Source organism: Palaemon carinicauda, chromosome 31 (genome assembly GCF_036898095.1).
Source record: "Palaemon carinicauda isolate YSFRI2023 chromosome 31, ASM3689809v2, whole genome shotgun sequence".
NCBI lineage: Eukaryota > Metazoa > Arthropoda > Malacostraca > Decapoda > Palaemonidae > Palaemon > Palaemon carinicauda.
The window spans coordinates 77,107,034-77,130,513 of NC_090755.1; the positions used below are offsets into that span (position 1 = coordinate 77,107,034).

The 23,480-nt window shown below is 42.5% G+C and overlaps 2 protein-coding genes across 2 annotated transcripts in view; one reads left to right on the plus strand and one right to left on the minus strand.

The window, feature by feature from the left end:
• The window catches only part of LOC137624549 (uncharacterized), a 282,824-nt gene that overhangs the window by 115,092 nt on the left and 144,252 nt on the right, over positions 1-23,480 (minus strand). The gene's annotated exons all lie outside the window — the stretch shown is intronic.
• ND-B8 (NADH dehydrogenase (ubiquinone) B8 subunit) lies at positions 187-16,568 on the plus strand. The gene is made up of 3 exons (XM_068355959.1): positions 187-345; positions 3,485-3,591; positions 16,432-16,568. Exons 1-3 carry the CDS (start codon positions 254-256, stop codon positions 16,518-16,520), a joined length of 288 nt encoding a protein of 95 aa, XP_068212060.1. The 5' UTR covers positions 187-253; the 3' UTR covers positions 16,521-16,568.

Consider the following 23,480-nt stretch of genomic DNA (forward strand, 5'->3'; position numbering starts at 1 on the left):
ATAATTTCATATCTGAAAAATATTTACAAGAACGTAATGTTTTGTATGAAACGAGGAAAATCTAAATGCAAAACACTATTCGTTGTGCTAACCAACTAATGAGAAGAAAAATAACTAATGAAAAATATAAAGGAGAAAGAAAACTTAAGTGATAGGAGATATTAGAGGTGACGAATAAGAGCGACATGGGAAGCCGTTGCAAGGTCTTTCTGTACTACTAATACTGTTCTAAATTCCTAATAACGCAATCGCAATGGCTGCCAGAGCTGCTGTTAAATTTGCTCCTCAGCTTAGGGAACTGAGAATTCACCTCTGCCAGACTTCTGCTGCTAGCAAAGGAGTGCGGTAATTATGTATATAAACTTTTTGAGAGGAAAAATTGGCTATGGCAAGCTGGTTTTACTTGGGTATTCTACGGTAGCCTACCGGTTGCTTTGTTTTTCTTTTTACTGTATACTATCCTATCTTTTGTCCATACCCTCTTGTAGTCTTAAAGGTAGCAGGACCCCCTTAGTTAATATTATTAATAGGGAGATTAACCGGTTTTATTATAATTACGGACGGGAGAAAGCTTTCGACCTAAAAACTTTATTTTCTATAGAAAAACTCCGTTTTCTTCGAAGAGGACACATATTTACAGCAAATAAATACTTAGTGAATTATAGGTTTTATTATAGTTACGGACTGGGCAAACTTTACTAAAAAAAAAAAAAAAAACGGAGCCTTTGTATATCAGCGGCCAGTTCCTCGAGCATTGATTAAAAGTGGACATCAATTAACATTAAATTTCCCCCCTAACCTAACCTACGAGCCGTATCCTTACCTACTTACCTAACGGGGATGGGGGGGGGTTACCCCCCTTACACTGCCGTATTCTTAAGTTAGACATAATACATAGAGGTGGCCATATTGTACATACACCCCAAAACAACTTTTCCCTATAGAAAGGCACCCCCACCTCCTAACCCTAACTAGTTGTTATGATCTTACCAGTGGGGACTACTGTGGAGGAATTATACGATCTGAAAGGGGATTACAAATCCTGCAACTAGTTGACTACTAGTTGGCAAATGTGTCTGCCATTCTACATACTACCAATTGCCTTGACTTCTAGTGGTGGACGCTACCGTGGCATAGAAAAAGTTTTTATGCAGCTATGGTAAACCACATTTGCCTATCTGTATCTCCACCCCAGCATTCATAAGTCAGGGAAAGCTCTTCAGGAAAACCTAGAAATGGGGGTATAGCTCTAGTTTGAAACATCATATATTTATAAATCACAACAAAATCAGGTTGAAAAAGTATATACTGTAATTCCTGTGTATCATTAAGAACAATCTTGCAGATACACTTTAACACATTCCAGCCTAATAAACAGTGTTCTTGCCTGACCTAAACCCCTTTTATTTAACCTTCCCTCAAAGGCTAGAATGCATAAAATGCATAGCCTTCCTTAATGTGACAAGTCCTTTCCTGATCATGACCTTCTAAAAACTTCACCCTTTCTGAACTTTGGACATCATATCATACAGGGCATTGAGGGGGACCCCCTGCCTCTACATTGGCAATAAAAAGGTCAATAGTTTTCTAACTAAGCTTAAGAAATAAGGCTAGATGTTTCAAATCTGTTTGTCTTCGCGAAAACTCACATACTGTATGTATTGTTTAATCAATTTATTTTATTGAAGGAGAACCGTTTACTAGTGGCATTGATTTTCTTCATAAAGGATATAGGTATTGAGTAGCTTGAGGTATAATTTTGGATTCGTAGACTTTGAAATAATTATGCTCACCAAAAGTACTTTTTTCTCACACAGCAGCTATATTGGAAATGAAGATCATTGTGAAACAATGACTAAAATATGAAAATATCATGATATTATGCCATGTAAATTTAGGAAGGTTTAATCGTCTCAAAATGTTAGGTTATTACCTTGTTGAAAAGCAAAAGAATGCCAACAGGCCCCAGTGCATTATGCAAGCCATCACCCTGTAGACCTGTCGTCACAATATAACTTCTGTACTCTAAGCATTTTTATATGTAAATAATCATGTTATCAATTATTAACCCAAAGAATTCTCAATAAAAAAATCACAAAATCTTCAGCACCTGACTTTTTTCATAGAAAATTCAGTATTGGTGAATAATTCTAATTACAGTTGATTATCCTCCCTAGGTTAAAAAAAGGTTAGGTTAGTAAGTGGATGTATAGTATGAGAGTACCACACCCCATTATTTTACAGAATTTTAGTAATGAAATTCCCCTTCTCCCAAATTACCATCACTGTAGTGAGTACAGAACGTAGCATTCTTACATAGTTTTGGTTAAGGTGTATCCCTGTATTAATTGCGTCATTGCCACATTTTATTGATAACCTTAATAAAAAAAATTTCCGACCTAAAAATCATTGTTTCCCACTTTGGGTTCTAGAAAGTTGAACTATAAGCTTTGTATCATGTTTTCCTAAAAAGCAGTTGTTCGGCATTGCCAATGCATATAGGTTAGGGTTCCTGTATTATACTATTCTTATAGTACAGTAGTTAAGTTGATCTTTTTTGTTAATTTCTTGACTTCAACATGAAGCATATTTTTTTTTATTGTGTTCATTTATGCAAACCACTTATCATTGCCTCTCTCTCTCATGGCATTTCTTATCCTTGCATTTTTATGTATCTAAAGTAGTTAATGTACTGTACTTTATATTGTATCACAGTCTTAATGATCTGGAATGTTATTTGGTTGAAGTTTTTTTAATATAAAGATCTTAGCTTTTTTTTTTACTTTTACTAAGCATCAGTTTGTGAAAGTACTGTATAGGTACAAGTTTAACATTTGATGATCAGTACTTTATTTACATATACATAATTGATATAGAACTACTGTACTGTAGATCTGGACATCTCAAGAATTGTATTGCTTTAGATTGGTCACATAAACTAAATCATTTAGTTGTCCAAAGTGACATTTTGTATCTTTGGGTGGAGTAATCACTTTGTTCAATAACAATATACAGTAGTACTTTCTTAACCCTTTTACCCCCAGGCTATTTGGAAATTTCCAACCCTTAACCCCCAGGGAGTTATTTTTTTCCCAGCACATTTTGCAGTATATTTTTTTTAAATTGCTCTAATAGTCTTAATTTTTGTCATAGAGAGGTCAGGTTGGTCTCATTCTCTTGGAAAATGCCTGAATTTTCTAAAAAAAAAAATATCAAAAATGAGAAAAAAAAATTTTTTTATAGCATTTTTTTTGCAAGGACGTACCGGTACGTCCATGGTGGTAAAGGGATGGCTTTTGTGAAACGTACCAGTACGTCCTTTGGGGGTAAAAGGGTCAGTGTACTGCACAACACTTTAATAAAATTACAGCACAGTATTTAATATATGAAGAGATTTGATTTGATGGGCATTGCATCAATAGTGTTCCCTTGAGTTCCTTGTACTGCATCAGAAAAACGTAACTAAATAATTTATTGTTCACAGGGAATTCATCGAGCAGAGTTATGTCAGTTTGAAGCAGGCTAACCCAAAGGCACCCATTCTAATCAGGGAGTGCTCCGGTGTACAACCCAAGATTTGGGCTAGATATGGTAAGAAAGTATTTTTTGTGAGTTTTGATAACATTTGAATCCTCAATAGAATTTTCATCCCATCATGGATTTCTGCTCACATTAGATTTGTAAGGCATGTTACTGTACAGGAGGCTTAAAAATATGATTAATGAACAAAAGGTTACGAGATAAACGTAAATTAATGATGAATAAACAGCATTATTTGTTTTTATTATTTGTTCTAGCACAAATACAAATACTCATCCTTTATTTAGGAGAATAACAACAGCAAAACTGGTATACAGCAGTTAAAATTTTATAACAAGGTATAGGTAGTTGCCCGGTAGTTACCCGCCAGACTAGGGAGTAGTCGTCATTGTAAACAGACATTCTTTAACCTGCCTGGGGTCAGGAGTTGATACTTTGATAGCAGCCGTCAGTGGAGACTGAGGTTCTTCCAATGGCAGATTTTCAAATTTTTTTTTCAGCATTTGTCATCAGTACTCTTGGACTTTGTTTCCGGCATGACATTATTACCTGTTAGGATATTGTCCTTGAGTTTGACACACGATTAATGATAAAATGTCTCCCATAACTCTATGGGTTGGCCAAGGTGAATGCAGGATTGTCAGCTTTGCCGCCTTGGAGTTAAATATACTGTACCTCAAGTCGAAGGAATCATCATTCAGGTGGACAGAGTTTCTACCAGACATCCACACATGTCTCATGAGGAAATGCCTCGTGTGCCTCGCCCAGACGCTAGAAGCATTGCTAGACACAAATTGCCTAAACGCTTACTTTCAAGATGAACCCAGGACTCGCACCTGAGGAACTCTTGCTCCTGAGCCCTTGCTCTTCATCCTGAGTCTTTATATTCTAAGAAATAGGATTAATGGAAGATAGGACATTGCCTGATCCCTCTCTCTCTCCCTCGGAAGATTTATGCCTAGAAAAATTCCGGTGGTAATTTAACCTGTTTCCTACCAATACTTCTTTTTTCAATATTAATCTTACCCGATAATCATGTAGCTGTCAACTCTGTTGCCGACAGAAATCTACGGTCGGGATACGCCAGCGATCGCTATACAGGTGGGGGTGAACACCACAGCGCCATCTGTGGTCAGGTACTCCAGTACTTCTTGTCAACACCACCTCAATTTTTCCTCTGTCGTGCCTCCGGCTAGACCTACATGGATATGCTGTTGATTCTGGAGTTATTGCTCACGATTTGGTGATGTATTTGCTCTAGAGTTTAGCCTTCGCTATTCAGGAAGCTTTATCATTAGCGTAGCAAGTTTTTGGAATTAATTTGATTTAATTTTTTATTTAATTTTGGTGACGAAGAGAGTATGAACTCTCTTTCACTTTTAATGGCCGACCCTTCCCTTAGACGGAAGTGTTGGTGTCGAAGAGAGTATAGACTCTCTTTCTTAATTTTGCTTAACAAAAGTTATAGATTTATTTTATATCTCTCCGCCTTTTATAGGCCTCTTCGATTAACTTCCTTTTATTATAAACTTATTAAAATTAATTTTTATATTTGTTTATATTCGACCTTTCCTAATAGTAGGCGGTCTTTTCTTGGAACCGAAGTTAATTAACATTGAGCCCGTCATTTCGTTTTTACCTGTTAACATATTATGCTATTTTAATGTTTTTGAAAGAATTTCTTTGATAGTCTCGTACTGTTTTCAAAGTTGAACTAACGTTTTGTTTTGTCTCTGCAGTTGTTGACGTTCAGAACGTTCAACTTGCGCTCTATCGTTACGATAGAGAGAGAGTATTCACGGTGTCACGTTGCAGTAAGAGTAGAACGATACTAGCGTTTTGTTCATTCTTTCTTAGCTTAAATGGTTTTAATACTAATAAAGGAACTTTTTATTTGGGAAATCTTTCAGTTTTTTTCCTTTAACAATAATATGTTTTAACGATATATATAATTGGGCTCATCTCTCAGGTTCTAAGCCAAGAGAGAGAGAGAGAGAGAGAGATAGAGACGGAGGGAGAGAGAGGAGGATAAACGTTTCGTTCAAGCGGGTAACGTTGTTATCGTTTTTGCTCTTCTCCCTAGTCTCTTTAGGGGAAGAAGGTAAACGTTTCTAGAGTTTTATTCTTGTTCTCAGGCTTTATGCGGCGAGAGATTTTAAACGTAGTTTATTTGATCTAGTGTTTAGTCTCTTTTCCAGCCACTGAATTATTTATCTTTCATTATGTTTTTCTGTTACATTGTAATACTGTTTTCGCAATTACTAACTTTTAATGAAGGATAGAATTGCGTGTTTCAGGTACAAACCACTTAAAGTTTCGAGTTCAGTGAAATAAGTGCAAACAGAAAATCAAAAGTGATAAAGTGATAAGCGCAAAGTGTTACAGTGTTGCGTTCGAGGGTTCGTCTGTTCGTGCCAGTTGTTCGCCTAGTCTGGGACCTCTTACAAGCTCCCAAGCCCAGGGGAGAAGTAATGTCGAAGGACTTATGGGTTCAGCAGGCCTTGATCGACGAACAGACGTTTCCCTCCGTGGTTTCGGGTGTATCTACACACGTTGCCGACGTGATCACCCCACCCACACAAAGACGAGAGAGCCCATTTATTCCTCGTCTGCGGAAGAGGTTTCTCGCAGAAACCATGGACCAAATCTTGCAGCTTTTAAGTGCAAGTCGGTCCCTTCCGCGCAAGTCCAACTCCTAGGTGGTGCCATTAGCACTGGGTCAGTTCGGACTTGCTGCAGTACGACAACTGCACACCTCCCAGAGAGGCAAGGTGGTATCGCAACAGGCAGTAACTCCGTCTGTTGCAGCACCAGCTGTTTTAGACCCTCAGTCTCAACGGACAGTAGCTCCGTTTGTTGTTGTCTTTCTTAAACTCTAGTGGTCTATGCTGCAGACAATGCAGTCTCAGCTTGCGGTGTTGATGCAGGAGTTTCAGGCAGAGAAGGTTAGCACACCTCCTGCGAGCGCTCCTCCACCTCTGCGCAGTCCACCCTGCCAGACGTATGATGTTGAGGCTCCTCCTGCCTCCATGCGTGAGCTGCCGCATTGGGAGTTGCCAGGTACCAGCGCTATGCAGCAACCTCCACTTTCCTTGAGGCAGGAGCCTCATGCTATGCGGCAACCGCCTCAACTCTTGAGGCAAGAGCCTCAACTCTTGAGGCAAGAACCTCAACTCTTGAGGCAAGAGCCTCAACTCTTGAGGCAAGAACCTCAACTCTTGAGGCAAGAACCTCAACTCTTGAGGCAAGAACCTCAATTCTTGAGGCAAGAACCTCAACTCTTGAGGCAAGAGCCTCAACTCTTGAGGCAAGAACCTCAACTCTTGAGGCAAGAGCCTCAACTCTTGAGGCAAGAACCTCAACTCTTGAGGCAAGAGCCTCAACTCTTGAGGCAAGAACCTCAACTCTTGAGGCAAGAGCCTCTCTCTGCGCAGCCACCTCCTCAACCCTTGAGTCAGACGCAACTCTTGAGGCAGGAACCTCATGCTATGAGGCAGCCGCCTCAACGCATGCAGCAACCGCATTCTTCACAGCATGAGCCTCTCTCTGCGCAGCTACCTCCTCAACCCTTGAGGCAGACGCAACTCTTGAGTCCTCAACTCATGAGGCAGGAGCCTCATGCTATGCGGCAGCCTCCTCTACCCATGAGGCAGCCTCATGCTATGCGGCATCCTCCTCAACCCATGAGGCAGGAGCCTCATGCTATGCGGCATCCTCCTCAACCCATGAGGCAGGAGTCTCATGCTATGAGGAGCCTCATGCTATGCGGCATCCTCCTCAAACCATGAGGCAGGAGCCTCATGCTATGCGGCAACCGCCTCAACCCATGAGGCAGGAGCCTCATACTATGCGGCATCCTCCTCAACGCATGCGGCATGAGCCTCATCCCATGCAGCATGAGCCGCACGCCATGCAACATGCTCTGCTTACCTTACAGCATGCTCTACATACAGCATGCTCTGCATACAGCATGCTCTGCATACCTTACCGCATGCTCCTCAGTCACACATCTTTGGTTGTTGCCAACTCACTAGACTGTCAAGCAGTTTCATAACGTTGCCTTCTAGTCTGCTGCTTTTGCACCAGTGAAACCCTCACTGAGAGAACTTAGCTTTTCTCGGATATGGTTCCTGTAGATGAGAAAGTGCTATTCTCCCTCCTTCTGATATTCCCTTGAGGACTCTGTCATTTGGAGAGGAGCCTTTAGCTGCTTAGCCTCCTATGGACTTTTATTTAAGCATAACATGCTTCCAGGGAGGGTAATGGTTCCACTTCAGTCGCTAACCCCGTCTGTTACCACACCTGCTCCCATAGACCTTGAGCTTTGTTGCAAGACATGCAGTCCAAGCTTAGTCCTTGTTAGAGGATTTTTTGTTTACGGAGTCAGTGTGTCACTGGGAAGACGTTCAACAACGTGCAGAAGTGACTTGTTGTGACGCATTGCGGCAACCTCAGCAACCCGATAAGGAGTTGTCTGTACGACCCAGACAGTCTAGACAGCTTCGGGTTGTCGCTGTACTTCCTCGCTTCCCCATGGTTGACAGTTCACAGACTGTGCAGCAGTACGTGTCCGGCTCCGTCAGACGACTAGCTTTTAAGAGCTCCCACAAGTCGTCGCTGTCTGGAGATTCTCAGATGGACTATGGATCTGACCTAGGAACTGGGCCTCCTGGTCAATTTTGAGGAGTCCCAGCTCGTCCCATCCCAGACCATTGTCTACCTGGGTATGGATCTTCAGAGTCGAGCTTTTCGGGCTTTTCCGTCGGCCCCAAGGATCTACTAAGCCCTAGATTGCATCCAGAGCATGCTGAGAAGGAACCGATGCTCAGTCAGGTAGTGGATGAGTCTAACAGGGACACTTTCATCGCTGGCCCTGTTCATCGAGTTAGGGAGACGCCACCTCCGCCCCCTTCAGTATCATCTAGCGGCTCACTGGATAAAGGACATGACGCTAGAGACAGTCTCAGTTCCTGTTTCCGAAGAGAGGAGGTCTACTCTCACGTGGTGAAAGAACAGCTTTCTTCTCAAGGAAGTCTACCTTTGGCTGTTCAGAAACCCGACCGCTGTCTCTTCTCTGACGCATCAGACACGGGCTGGGGTGCGACTTTGGACGGACAGGAATGCTCGGGAACATGGAATCAGGAGCTAAGGACACTTCACATCTATTGCAAGGAGCTGTTGGCGGTTCACCTGGCCTTGATAAACTTCAAGTCCCTCCAGCTTAACAAGGTGGTGGAGGTGGACTCTGACAACACCACAGCCTTGGCTTACATCTCCAAGCAGGGAGGGACTCATTCGTGGAAGTTGTTCTAGATCGCAAAGGACCTCCTCATCTGGTTAAAAGATCGAAAGCTCACGCTGGTAACGAGGTTCATTCTGGGCGATATGAATGTCATGGCAGATCGCCTTAGCCGGAAGGGTCAGGTCATCCCCACAGAGTGGACCCTTCACAAGAATGTTTGCAGCAGACTTTGGGCCCTGTGGGGTCAGCCAACCATAGATCTGTTCGCTACCTCGATAACCTAGAGGCTCCCGTTGTATTGTTCTCCGATTCCAGACCCAGCAGCAGTTCACGTGGATGCTTTTCTGCTGGATTGGTCCCATCTCGACCTGTATGCATTCCCGCCGTTCAAGATTGTCAACAGGGTACTTCAGAAGTTCGCCTCTCGCAAAGGGACACGGCTGACGTTGGTTGGCTCCGCTCTGGCCCGCGAGAGAATGGTTCATAGAGGTACTGCAATGGCTGGTCGACATTCCCAGGACTCTTCCTCTAGGAGTGGACCTTCTACGTCTACCTCACGTAAAGAAGGTACACCCAAACCTCCACGCTCTTCGTCTGACTGCCTTCAGACTTTCGAAAGACTCTCAAGAGCTAGGGGCTTTTCGAAGGAGGCAGCCAGAGCGATTGCCAGAGCAAGGAGGACATCCACTCTCAGAGTCTATCAGTCTAAAGGGGAAGTCTTCCGAAGCTGGTACAAGGCCAATGCAGTTTCCTCAACCAGTACCACTGTAACCCAGATTGCTGACTTCCTGTTACATCTAAGGAACGTAAGATCCCTTTCAGCTCCTACGATCAAGGGTTACAGAAGTATGTTGGCAGCGGTTTTCCGCCACAGAGGCTTGGATCTTTCCACCAACAAAGATCTACAGGACCTCCTTAGGTCTTTTGAGACCTCAAAGGAACGTCGGTTGTCCACTCCAGGCTGGAATCTAGACGTGGTCCTAAGGTTCCTTATGTCATCAAGATTTGAACCTCTCCAATCAGCCTCTTTTAAGGACCTCACATTAAAAACTCTTTTCCTCGTGTGCTTGACAACAGCTAAAAGAGTAAGTGAGATCCACGCCTTCAGCAGGAACATAGTTTTCACATCTGAAACGGCTACATGTTCCTTGCAGCTCGGTTTTTTGCTAAAACGAGCTTCCTTCACGTCCTTGGCCTAAGTCGTTCGAGATCCCAAGCCTGTCCAACTTGGTGGGGAACGAACTGGAGAGAGTACTTTGCCCAGTTAGAGCTCTTAGGTACTATCTAAAAAGGTCATAACCTTTACGAGGACAATCAGAAGCCTTATGGTGTGCTATCTAGAAGCCTTCTCTTCCAAGGTCTAAGAACTCAGTTTCTTACTAATTCAGGCTCCTGATTAGGGAAGCACATTCTCATCTGAAGGAAGAAGACCTTGCTTTGCTGAAGGTAAGGACACATGAAGTGAGAGCTGTGGCTACTTCAGTGGCCTTCAAACAGAACCGTTCTCTGCAGAGTGTTATGGATGCAACCTATTGGAGAAGCAAGTCAGTGTTCGCATCATTCTATCTCAAAGATGTCCAGTCTCTTTACGAGAACTGCTACACCCTGGGACCATTCGTAGCAACGAATGCAGTAGTAGGCGGGGGCTCAGCCACTACATTCCCATAATCCCATAACCTTTTTAACCTTTCTCTTGAATGCTTTTTATGGGTTGTACGGTCGGCTAAGAAGCCTTCCACATCCTTGTTGATTTGGCGGGTGGTCAATTCTTTCTTGAGAAGCGCCGAGGTTAAAGGTTGTGATGAGGTCCTTTAGTATGGGTTGCAGCCCTTTATACTTCAGCACCTAAGAGTCGTTCAGCATCCTAAGAGGACCGCTACGCTCAGTAGGGAAGACGTACTTAATAAAGGCAGAGTAATGGTTCAAGTCGTCTTCCTTACCAGGTACTTATTTATTTTATGTTATTTTTGAATAACTAATAAAATAAAATACGGGATACTTAGCTTCTTTGTTAACATGTATGCTGGTCTCCACCCACCACCCTGGGTGTGAATCAGCTACATGATTATCGGGTAAGATTAATATTGAAAAATGTTATTTTCATTACTAAAATAAATTTTTGAATATACTTACCCGATAATCATGATTTAATTGACCCACCCTTCCTCCCCATAGAGAACCAGTGGACCGAGGAAAAAATTGAGGTGGTGTTGACAAGAAGTACTGGAGTACCTGACCACAGATGGCGCTGTTGTGTACACCCCCACCTGTATAGCGATCGCTGGCGTATCCCGACCGTAGATTTCTGTCGGCAACAGAGTTGACAGCTACATGATTATCGGGTAAGTATATTCAAAAATGTATTTTACTAATGAAAATAACATTTTTCTCCTCTCTACATGATTCTCTGGGATGCATAATAAATCTATGGAAAATTACACAAAATATTGGCATCTTGTGCTCCCGAGATATTTTTCATTTGTTTGCTGACATTCTACAATTCGCACGTATTTGCTCCTGTTCATTCGTGTGACCTGGGTAGTGGGTCTAAAGGGGCTTGCCCACTGGCTAGTCTGTGACCAGCAGACTATCAGGTTATGTTAGGTGGGGTGCGTCAGGTTTTGTACCCTTTGAATGTATCCCAAAATCTATATAACATTATAATATATTTTTCACCTAAACTAAATAAGTACTTTTAAATAAAAAGATTATACACTAATGTATTTTTCACTTTTTCCCACCTAAATACCTAGTAAGATGCAAGCTACATTCTAAATATGCTGGTAGGATACAAGTTACACTAGTAACAAACTTCCTGTATAACTGTAAAGGATTCTCAAGTTTTTCAGTTAAATGTGAGTTGGGATCCACACTCGGCTGGTTTATTAGTTTAAGCTGTTTACTTCACTTGCCTTCAGTTTTATTAGAAAGTTTATGCATAGAAGCAAACTTTTGTAGGAGCTCTTTTTCGTACATTAGATTCCTTCCACCTCAGTTATGTACTCAGTCAGCTGACTGGGTACAAACGTAAGAAAATGGGATCACTACTCTTCCATTTTCTTTTTTGAACAAATAGTCTTTTTAAAGACTGAATGGTAAGAGTTTCACATAAATCACTCTTACTGTTTTTCTCTTCCAGTGGAAGAAATAGGGTAGGCTAGTCTTTTACCAAGGTCGAAGAAAACATCAAAGGTTTGAACTCTCTTTTTTCCTCAGCTTCATGACTGTAATCATCTTTGAAATGATTCCACTCTTGAATACCCTGGAACGACGACCCCAATGCAAGCAGCTTTGGAACATTGCCTCTTTTGCTTGTTATCGCTAATCTATTTAGTGATTGCTCACCCTCACAGTAGTTCGATCTCTCTAGTTCGCACTCACGATTGCTCACACTTACAGTAGTTTCATTTTTCTAGTTTGCTCTCCCATTATAAATATACCACTTGGGGTTTGTACATTAAGAGAGCGATAAGGCACAAGTGCATGATCTCAAGTCACAACTTAAATGCTCGAGTGGTTGCTTGCTATCAATTGTGACCCTCTCAAATTACACAATATCAATAACGCAACCTATCCAAAGGCGTTGGTCATTCACCTTAACTACTTGTGATCGGTTGTACACCCTCTCAACTGCTTGCTAGATTGCTCTTACATGGGAGGAACACTCCTAACCCCCTCATTTATTCCTACACGAATACAACTCGAGGGAAGAGCGCAGGCTGGTAGTGAAAAGAATGTACAGTAATGCAATTGCATTCCAAGGGCTGTAGTAGACAGGGCAGGCCTCATGTCGGTCAACCTGTGATCCTCCTCCCCCCTTTTTTACTAATGAAAAGGCTTTAGTCAGATAGTAAAGATATGCGCAAGCATGCCAATTGTGCGTTTCGTTAGCACAGTCCAAGGACAGTTGCTGACGTTGGACTAACAACAACAAGGCAGAACAGACAGGATCAAAGGTGCAATGACACATACCAGGATGAAGGGTCAAAGGTGCAATGACACATACCAGGATGAAGGGCCAAGCACCTGCTTTGAGTGTCAACTACCATATCACGTTGAAAACATCACTTCTCATCCAATCAGCAAAGTTAAGTAATGTTGGGTGTGGTCAGGAAATGAATGAGTGACCGCCTGGGAACACAAGATACTCTTGGAAAATACGTATAAGGAAATTGTAACAGCACATACAAGCTCAACATGACTCACGAACAAGGATGTTGTAAGAGTAACGTCTCTCGTCTCGGAGCCTATGTTCCACTAATTGACAATGTTTTGTTTTATCTCCTTAAGGAGAAACTCTGCTCCCTTTCTGCAATAAAACGTTAGCACTATGATGGACCAAGTCTTTAGACTTAAGGGAGTAGGCATTTCTGCTTCAGAACTCTTTATGCCCTCCAGTTACCACCATCCTGGAACATCATCAAAGTTTTGTATTCCTTAAACGGGGCATCTTACGAACCAGTAGGGCAAGCCTCTGATAGAGATCTTACCTTGAACACTGAATTCCTGCTCACATTAGCTTGGCTAAGTAGGTCGATGAACTTCATGTGGACTTTCATACAACATTGCCCATTCAAAGGGTGGAGGGAGGTTGCTCTCATCTTATGAGTTTATAGCCAACTCCCAGAATTCATCTTCAAGCAACCTGCAATTTTTATCGTTTCAGGTTCTCAGTCTATGAGAGGTAAGTGAGGATGCTAATCAGCTGTTGCTCTGTCCTGTAAGGACATTGAAGGCCTACCTCAAACATACCATCTCTGTCAGACCTCACCTGCAGCCTCTTTTTATCAGTACTGATAGGAATATTATTATTATTACTAGCTAAGCTACAACCCTAGTTGGAAAAGCAAGATGCTATAAGCCCAAGGGCTCCGACGGGAAAAAATAGTCCAGTTAGGAAAGGAAATAAGGAAATAAACAATATGAGAGATAATGAACAATTAAAATATTTTAAAAACAGTAACACCATCAAAACAGATATTTCATAAGTAACCTATGAAAAGACTTGTGTCAGCCTGTTCAACATAAGAGAGAACAGATGATTACCTTCAGCAAACCTATTAAGATGTTTTGCAAAGACATTCAAAAACTTACATAATATGAGAGTTATGGAAATTGGGTGGTAAACAGTCGGATATGACCTACCATAAAGACATTTACTGTACAAATCTGAGTAATATTACCAATTCTTCAACAAGTGCTAAAAGCTCCTATTGCTAACTTGCGCAAAATAATAGATAACTTTGGAGCTAAGAAATCTGCAGTCTTTATCAAAACCAAGGAAAAATACCATTTGGATCTACATCTCCATAAGCATTAAGGCCCATCAAGAGAGCTTTAGTTTCACGAGATCGAAAATCTAAACTAGTTAGTTTAGCCTCAGAAAAACAAGAATAAGAAAGATCAAGTTTCTGATTACAGTACTTTTCTTACTGTCAAACGAATCAGCCAAAAGGGTAGCATTTTGTCTTTGAACAGTGAGTGACAGAGCCATCTGGTTTAAGTATTATTATTATTACTTGCCCAACTACAACTCTAGTTGGAAAGGCAAGATGCTGTAACCCCAGTGGCTCCAACAGGGAAAATAGCCCAGTGAGGAAAGGAAACCAGGAAATAAGAGAATTAAAATTAAATATTTCAAGAACAGTAACAACATTATAATGAATATTTCATATGTAAACTATAAAAACCTTAACAAAATAAGAGGAAGATAAATAGATATAGTGTGCCTGAGTGTATCCTCAAGCAAGAAAACTCTACCCCAAGACAGTGGAAGACCAAGATACAGAGGCTATGGCACTACCCAAGAGTAGAGAACAGTGATTTGATTTTGGAGTGTTCTCATAGAAAAGCTGCTGACCATAGCTAAAGAGTCTCTTCCACCCTTGCCAAGAAGACTTCCACCCTTGCCAAGAAGAAAGTAGCCACTGAACAATTACAGTGCAGTAGTTAACCCCTTGGGAGAAGAACTGTTTGGTAATCTCAGTGTTGTCAGGTGTATGAGGACAGAGGAGAATGTGTAAAGAATAGGCCAGACTATTTGGTGTATGTGTAGGCAAAGGGAAAATGAGCAGTAACCAGAGAGAAGGATCCAATGTAGTACCGTCTGACTAGTTAAAGGACCCAATAACTCTGTAGCAGTAGTAAAGTGCAGGAGGAACTGATGCATCTACAGCAAAGAGTGCAGATTTAAGGGTAGTCCATCATTTATGTTCCTGGGTTGTACCAGAAACACCATTTCCTTCTGGTTAAGTGAAATTATCTCATGATCCCTTTTTTCCCTATCTGGCAGTGGGTTACGAGTTAAAGCCCACAATGTTTGAGATGTTAGTACTTCACTGGCTTTTAACCACAACTTCTCTGTGATGCAAGTTCTTCAGGAAGGTATCTGGAAATGACATAACCCCTTACAGCCTATTATCTGCCGGATGTGACTCACAGGTCCATGAACCCTTTCACTTTGGGACCTGTAGTAGCTGCTCAGCAGGTGGTTTAGGTGCCTCAGCTCCTCTTACTGGAAAAGTAAGTTCGGGTCAAGTGTCAAGGTTAGGAGTAAGTCTGAGATGAAACTTATGAATGATTAGCCTTTTTCATGTCTTTGAATCCTGCTCTCTCTTGGGGTACAGCTTCGTTAGTCTCACCAGCTGGGCTCTACCCGAAGTGGGGGTAAGATCACGATTTCTTTCAACTACATTGTGTGTAATTCACAGGGGAGTCTTTTCCCCACATTCCTTATGAGAGGGTATCACGTTTTCAAGCAAACCTACTTCTTAAGTTGTCCTTCTTCACATCGGCTTGGGACAAAGCCTTTACTTTTGCTAGGTTTACAACACAGGGTGCTAGCTCAAAGTCATTGCTTTGAGGCAAGGGGTCATGTTCCTCCTTTAGCATGTTTATGGTTCATGAGGTCTAGAGGACTTGACTCTAGCATCGTATATGCAAGAGTCTTGAGTTCCCGGATAAAGTTCCAGCCAGTTTGGAAAGGGGATTTTCTCCTAAGGATGAGTCTCCCATAGTAATGGACAATTAATTATATTTATACTGTACAGGAACAAATGACAAATTTTTCAAGTAATTTCTATTTTCTCAACTATGCAAACCTGATTCCTTTACTCAACACCAACCCCCTAGTAAGTCTTGTTATAATCAAAGCGAGTAGCTGTGAGCCAGCAGTGGTGTGGTTGCCTCCCTGTTGCCGACAGGTAACTACTGTACCTGTAGGATTATTTACACGTTAAGTGTTAACTGCCCTGTTTCAGCTTCACTGTTATCATTCTCTTATAGTAAAGGACCCAGCTGTTTAAAGTTAAAAAAAAATGCAAACAACTTTAAAAATTTGTCATTTCTAGCATCTTATTATCAAGTAATTTACTGATTAACTATAGAAGTGTTGAACCAGGAAAAAATTGAAAATATTCTTGTATTGCAAAGGAGTAACTGTGTGCTGATTTTGTTTTACATTTTGTAAAAAAAATCTTTTACGTATTTTATCATAGATGTGATATACGGTATACAGTATCTATTTACAAGTCTTGGTATCTGAATTTTAAGATGTCATTTTAATATTTCTAATTTCTATGTTACATTTACTTTTTGTGAAGCTTTGTTTCACTTTTATCATAAGATTCAATGTTTTTTTTTTCCAACAGCTATGGGAGAAGAGACCTGTGTGTCAGTTGCAGATCAATCGGCTGGTGAAGTAGCAAGTGCTGTTGAGAGCTTAGTTCTACCTAAGTAGTCATGTATATTTTGTGTACAGTATGTATAATATAGGTGATATTTAAGACCTTTGTTTCTTTTAAATCCTGTGATCAATCATTTTGAAGGTATCAATTTAACAATGGCTAGTTATTTATCTCAAACATTGATGAACTAAAGACTGGTTCAGAACAATTTTAGTTGACATTTGTAAATGTACATCGAAATTGTGCTGTAAGATACATTTCATTAATGTAGATAGTAGGACAATAGCTTCAAGCAATTTAGTAACTAGTTAATCTAGACCTGTATTCTCATAGTACAGTTGGGTGTAAACTGAATGGCTTCTCAAGCCCCATTGCCAAAACTTTCAGACCCAAATTCATAAAATCCAATCATAATGCTCCACTACTTATCTTTCAGACATGACAGCTTCCTTTATCATGATAATATTCATAGTTTAGATTTTAGACTTCATCAAATGTCCTGTTTGGCCTTCTTTTGTAAGCTATATCAACTGTGACAATAAAGACTGCCCTGCATCAAAGGTTGATCATTGCCTTTACAGCAGAACTGGAACAATAATACTTGCTTTGTAAGTTTCTCGACATTGTGAAGCCGTAATCTGGTGTTCTTTGAAACATCTTTTTAGCCTATGAATTTTCCTTACACTCCTATGTAACCCCCATTTGTTTTTCCTCCTTTCCTGGCATAGTCTACTATTGATTCTACTTATCGGTGAACTATCTGTTACAGCCTATTAAGAGTAGCTTGAACTTTATTTTTTCAATATTAAACTTACCCGATAATCATGTAGCTGTCAACTCCGTTGCCCGACAGAATTCTATGGAGGGATACGCCAGCTATCACAATACTAGAAGGGGGTGTACTTACCAGCGCCACCTGTGGCCAGGTACTCAAGCACTTCTTGTTGACACCTCCTCAATTATTCCTCTGTCGTGCTTCCGGCAAGACGTTCTGGGATACGCTTATGTTCTTGGAGTATTTTCACGACTTTGGTGAAGTATTTCTCTTTGATTTCGGCTGTCGCTTTACTGGAAACTTCTATATTAGCTTAGTTAGCTTTTGGAATTAATTTGATTAATTATGGTGACGAAGAGAGTATGAACTCTCTTTCACCTTTCAATGGCCGACCCTTCCCTTAGACGGAAGTGTTGGTGTCTAAGAGAGTATAGACTCTCTTTCTTAATTTTGCTTAACAAAAGTTATAGATTTATTTTATATCTCTCCGCCTCTTATAGGCCTCTTCGATTAACTTCCTTTTATTATAAACTTATTAAAATTAATTTTTATATTTGTTTATATTCGACCTTCCTAATAGTAGGCGGTCTTTTCTTGGTACCGAAGTTAATTAACATTGAGCCCGTCATTTCGGTTTTACCTGTTAACATATTATGCTATTTTTATGTCTTTGAAAGAATTTCTTTGATAGTCTAGTACTGTTTTCAAAGTTGAACTAACGTTTTGTTTTGTCTCTGCAGTTGTTGACGTTCAGAACGTTCAACTTGCACTCTATCGTTACGATAGAGAAAGAGTTTTCACGGTTTCACGTTGCAGTAAGAGTAACCGTGTCTAGCGTTTTGTTCATTCTTTCTTAACTTAATGGTTTTGATCCTAATAAAGGAACTTTTCATTTTGGGAAATATTTCAGTTTTTTCCTTTAACAATAATATGTTTTAACGATATATATGATTGGGCTCTTCTCTCAGGTTCTAAGTCAAGAGAGAGAGAGAGAGAGAGAGAGAGAGAGAGAGATAGAGACGGAGGGAGAAAGAGGAGGATAAACGTTTCATTCAAGCCTGCCAGGCGTACGAGTAACGTTGTTATCGTTTTTGCTCTTCTCCCTAGTCTCTTTAGGGGAAGAAAGTAAACGTTTCTAGAGTGATCTAGTGTTTAGTCTCTTTCCAGCCACTGAATTATTTATCTTTCATTAGATTTTTCTGTTATATTGTAATTCTGTTTTCGCAATTACTAACTTTTGAGAAAGGATAGAATTGCGTGTTTCAGGTACAAACCACTTAAAGTTTCGAGTTCAGTGAAATAAGTGCAAACAGAAAATCAAAGTGATAAGTGATTAGCGCAAAGTGTGTCAGTGTTGTGCGTGAGGGTACTTCTGTGCGCGCCAGTCGTCCTCCCAGTCCGGGACCTCTTGCAAGCTCCCAAGCCCAGGGGAGAAGCAATGTCGAAGGGCATAAGGGTTCAGCAGGCCTTGATCGGCGCACAGAAGTATCCTCGGTGGTTGTGGGCGTGTCTTACCGAGACCGTCACTCCCACCCGCAGACGATTGAGCCCTTATTTTGCTCGTCTGCAGAAGAAATTTAGGGGAGAAAACGCTGGTCTCAGGTCTCAAGACCTCTTAAACGTAAAGTCCAGACCTATGCCAGACGTACGAAGTTAGAGTTCAACAACCCGGATGCAGTCATTGGGTTAGCTCTGACTCTCCTCAGTCATCAGTTGAATGCACTCCGCCTAAGAGGAGTAAGGTTCTGCCGCAACAGATCTCTGCTGTTAAGGCTTTACCTCAGCAGACCTTAGTGTCTGCCGACCCCAAGTTGACTCTACTGCAGTCCATGCAGTCACAACTTTCGGTCTTGATACGTGAGTGTCGGGCTGAGAGTGTTGCGCCTCCGCCTCCGCCTACACTCCCTCCGCCTGCGCTCGCTCCGCCTGCGCTCGCTCCGCCTGATCGCAGTACCACCTGCCAGGCGTACGATGTTGAGCCACGTTCTGAGTTTGCTGTTACCAGTGGTGTTCAGCCTCCGCCTTCTTTAAGGCAACCTTTACAATGGGATCAGGAGGATTATACCTCTCTTCCTCCGCCTCCACTTGCTGCTCCACCAGTGATGCAACACTCGGTTGAGGTACAACAACCTCTCCCGTCCTTGAGTCAGTCTCCTCAGCTCTCGCTGCAGCGAGCTCAACCCTCCACAAGGCAAGCACCACTACACCTTAGCCTTGCGCCTCAGGAGCCTCAGCTTGCGAGACATTTACCTTGTTCTGCGCAGCCTCTACCTCATCGCGCTCCGCTCACACCACAGGAACAGGAACTTGCTACTCCGCTTCCGCCAACCGCTCAGCAAGCGCAACCCTTGGGTTCAGCCACTCATGCCAGGAGTCAGCCTCCTCCACCCATGCGCCTACCTTCTGCTACTTCCTTTGATCAGCCTTTGCAGACTGAGCCTCAGGTGTTCCCTCAACAGAGTCTTGAAGAGGAAACCACAACTATTGTTGTTCCAGCTCGTTCTGACTCTGCTGTTCAGCATACCTTACCTCCATTTTCAAACCTTATGATAATGGAGGTTATTTGTATTACTTATAAAAATATATTTGTATTCCTTGCAATATATTTTTAACAATATCGCAGAATATGGCAAAAAATATGAATCATGAGTTATGAATGTAAGGTAAATATTATGTTGATATTTAAACCCCATGCAAGCATGCATAAAGCACTCTAGCACTGGTCATGGAATTTCTGAGAAATATTAAACGCCATGCACACGCTCTGCTTACCTCACAGCATGCTCTGCATACAGCATGCTCTGCATTCAGCATGCTCTGCATACAACATGCTCTACATACAGCATGCTCTGCATACAGCATGCTCTGCATACAACATGCTCTGCATACAGCATGCTCTGCATACAACATGCTCTGCATACAGCATGCTCTGCATTCAGCATGCTCTGCATACAACATGCTCTACATACAGCATGCTCTGCATACAGCATACTCTGCATACAACATGCTCTGCATACCTTACCGCATGCTTCTCAGTCACACATCTTTGGTTGTTGCCAACTCACTAGACTGTCAAGCAGTTTCATAACGTTGCCTTCTAGTCTGCTGCTTTTGCACCAGTGAACCCTCACTGAGAGAACTTAGCTTTTCTAGGATATGGTCCCTGTAGATGAGAAAGTTCTTTTCTCCCTCCTTCTGATATCCCTTGAGGACTCTGTCATTTGGAGGGAGCCTTTAGCTGCATAGCCTCTTATGGACTTTTATTTAAGCATAACATGCTTCCAGGGAAGGTAATGGTTCCACTTCAGTCGCTAATCCCGTCTGTTACCACACCTGCTCCCATAGACCTTGAGCTGTGTTGCAAGACATGCAGTCCAAGCTTAGTCCTTGTTAGAGGATTTTTTGTTTACGGAGTCAATGTGTCACGGGGAAGACGTTCAACAACCAACAGAAGTGACTTGTTGTGACGCAGTGCGGCAACCTCAGCAACCCGATAAGGAGTTGTCTGTACGACCCAGACAGTCTAGACAGATTCGGGTTGTCACTGTACTTCCTCGCTTGCCCATGATTGACAGTTCACAGACTGTGCAGCAGTACCATGATCTTGTGTCCGGCTCCGTCAGACGACTGGCTTTTAAGAGCTCCCACAAGTCGTCGCTGTCTGGAGATTTTCAAATGGACTATGGATCTGACCAAGGAACTGGGCCTCCTGGTCAATTTTGAGGAGTCTCAGCTCGTTCCATCCCAGACCATTGTCTCCTTGGGTATGGATCTTCAGAGTCGAGCTTTTCGGACTTTTCCGTCGGCCCCAAGGATCTTCCAAGCCCTAGAATGCATCCAGAGCATGCTGAGAAGGAACCGATGCTCAGTCAGGTAGTGGATGAGTCTAACAGGGACACTTTCATCGCTGGCCCTGTTCATCGTGTTAGGGAGACTCCACCTCCCCCCCCTTCAGTATCATCTAGCTGCTCACCGGATAAAGGACATGACGCTAGAGACGGTCTCAGTTCCTGTTTCCGAAGAGAGGAGGTCTTCTCTCGCGTGGTGTAAGAACAGCTTTCTTCTCAAGGAAGTCTACCTTTGGCTGTTCAGAAACACGACCGCCGTCTCCTCTCGGACGCATCAGACACGGGCTGGGGTGCGACTTTGCACGGACAAGAATGCTCGGGAACATGGAATCAGGAGCAAAGGACACTTCACATCAATTGCAAGGAGTTGTTGGCGGTTATTCTGGCCTTGATAAACTTCAAGTCCCTCCAGCTTAACAAAGTGGTGGAGGTGGACTCTGACAACACCACAACCCTGGCTTACATCTTCAAGCAGGGAGGGACTCTTTCGTGGAAGTTGTTCTAGATCGCAAGGGACCTACTCATCTGGTCTAAAGATCGTAAGCTAACTGGTAACGAGGTTCATTCAGGGCGGTATGAATGTCATGGCAGATCACCTCAGACGGAAGGGTCAGGTCATCCCCACAGAGTGGACCCTTCTCAAGAATGTTTGCAACAGACTTTGAGCCCTGTGGGGTCAGCCAACCATAGATCTGTTCACTACCTCGATAACCTAGAGACTCCTGTTGTATTGTTCTCCGATTCCAGACCCAGCAGCAGTTCACGTGGATGCTTTTCTGCTGGATTGGTTCCATCTCGACCTGTATGCATTCCCGCCGTTCAAGATTGTCAACAGGGTACTTCAGAAGTTCTCCTCTCACAAAGGGACACGGCTGACGTTGGTTGGCTCCACTCTGGTCCGCGAGAGAATGGTTCTTAGAGGTACTGCAATGGCTGGTCGACATTCCCAGGACTCTTCCTCTAGGAGTGAACCTTCTAAGTCTACCTCACGTAAAGAAGGTACACCCAATCCTCCACGCTCTTCGTCTGACTGCCTTCAGACTTTCGAAAGACTCTCAAGAGCTAGGGGCTTTTCGAAGGAGGCAGCCAGAGCGATTGCCAAAGCAAGGAGAACATCCACTCTCAGAATCTATCAGTCTCAAGGGGAAGTCTTCCGTAGCTGGTACAAGACCAATGCAGTTTCCTCAACCAGTACCACTGTAACCCAGATTGCTGACTTCCTGTTATATCTAAGGAAAGTAAGATCCCTTTCAGCTCCTACGATCAAGGGTTACAGAAGTATGTTGGCAGCGGTTTTCCGCCACAGAGGCTTGGATCTTTCCACCAACAAAGATCTACAGGACCTCCCTAGGTCTTTTGAGACCTCAAAGGAACGTCGGTTGTCCACTCCAGGCTGGAATCTAGACGTGGTCCTAAGGTTCCTTATGTCATCAAGATTTGAACCTCTCCAATCAGCCTCTTTTAAGGACCTCACATTAAAAACTCTTTTCCTCGTGTGCTTGACAACAGCTAAAAGAGTAAGTGAGATCCACGCCTTCAGCAGGATCATTGTTTTCACATCTGAAACGGCTACATGTTCCTTGCAGCTCGGTTTTTGCTAAACGAGCTTCCTTCACGTCCTTGGCCTAAGTCGTTCGAGATCCCAAGCCTGTCCAACTTGGTGGGGAATGATCTGAAGAGAGTACTTTGCCCAGTTAGAGCTCTTAGGTACTATCTAAAAAGGTCTTAACCTTTATAAGGACAATCAGAAGCCTTATAGTGTGCTATCAAGAAACCTTCTTTTCCAAGTTCTAAGAACTCAGTTTCTTACTATTCAGGCTTCTGATTAGAGAAACACATTCTCATCTGAAGGAAGAAGACCTTGCTTTGCTGAAGGTAAGGACACATGAAGTGGGAGCTGTGGCTACTTCAGTGGCCTTCAAACAGAACCATTCTCTGCAGAGTGTTATGGATGCAACCTATTGGAGAAGCAAGTCAGTGTTCGCATCATTCTATCTCAAAGATGTCCAGTCTCTTTACGAGTACTGCTACACCCTGGGACCATTCGTAGCAACGAATGCAGTAGTAGGCGAGGGCTCAGCCACTACATTCCCATAATCCCATAACCTTTTAACCTTTCTCTTGAATACTTTTTATGGGTTGTACGGTCGGCTAAGAAGCCTTCCACATCCTTGTTGATTTGGCGGGTGGTCAATTCTTTCTTGAGAAGCGCCGAGGTTAAAGGTTGTGATGAGGTCCTTTAGTATGGGTTGCAGCCCTGTATACTTTAGCACCTTTGAGTTGATTCAGCCTCCCAAGAGGAACGCTGCGCTCAGTAAGGAAGACGATCTTATTAAAGGCAGAGTAACGGTTCAAGTCGACTTCCTTACCAGGTACTTATTATTTCATTG

Bases quoted from the DNA above. Each gene is read 5' to 3' on its own strand.
- ND-B8 (XM_068355959.1), top strand. From the start codon at position 254: ATGGCTGCCAGAGCTGCTGTTAAATTTGCTCCTCAGCTTAGGGAACTG. The intron at 346-3,484 runs GTAATTATGTAT...TATTGTTCACAG, and splicing joins GCTGCTAGCAAAGGAGTGCG to GGAATTCATCGAGCAGAGTT. The intron at 3,592-16,431 runs GTAAGAAAGTAT...TTTTTCCAACAG, and splicing joins CAAGATTTGGGCTAGATATG to CTATGGGAGAAGAGACCTGT.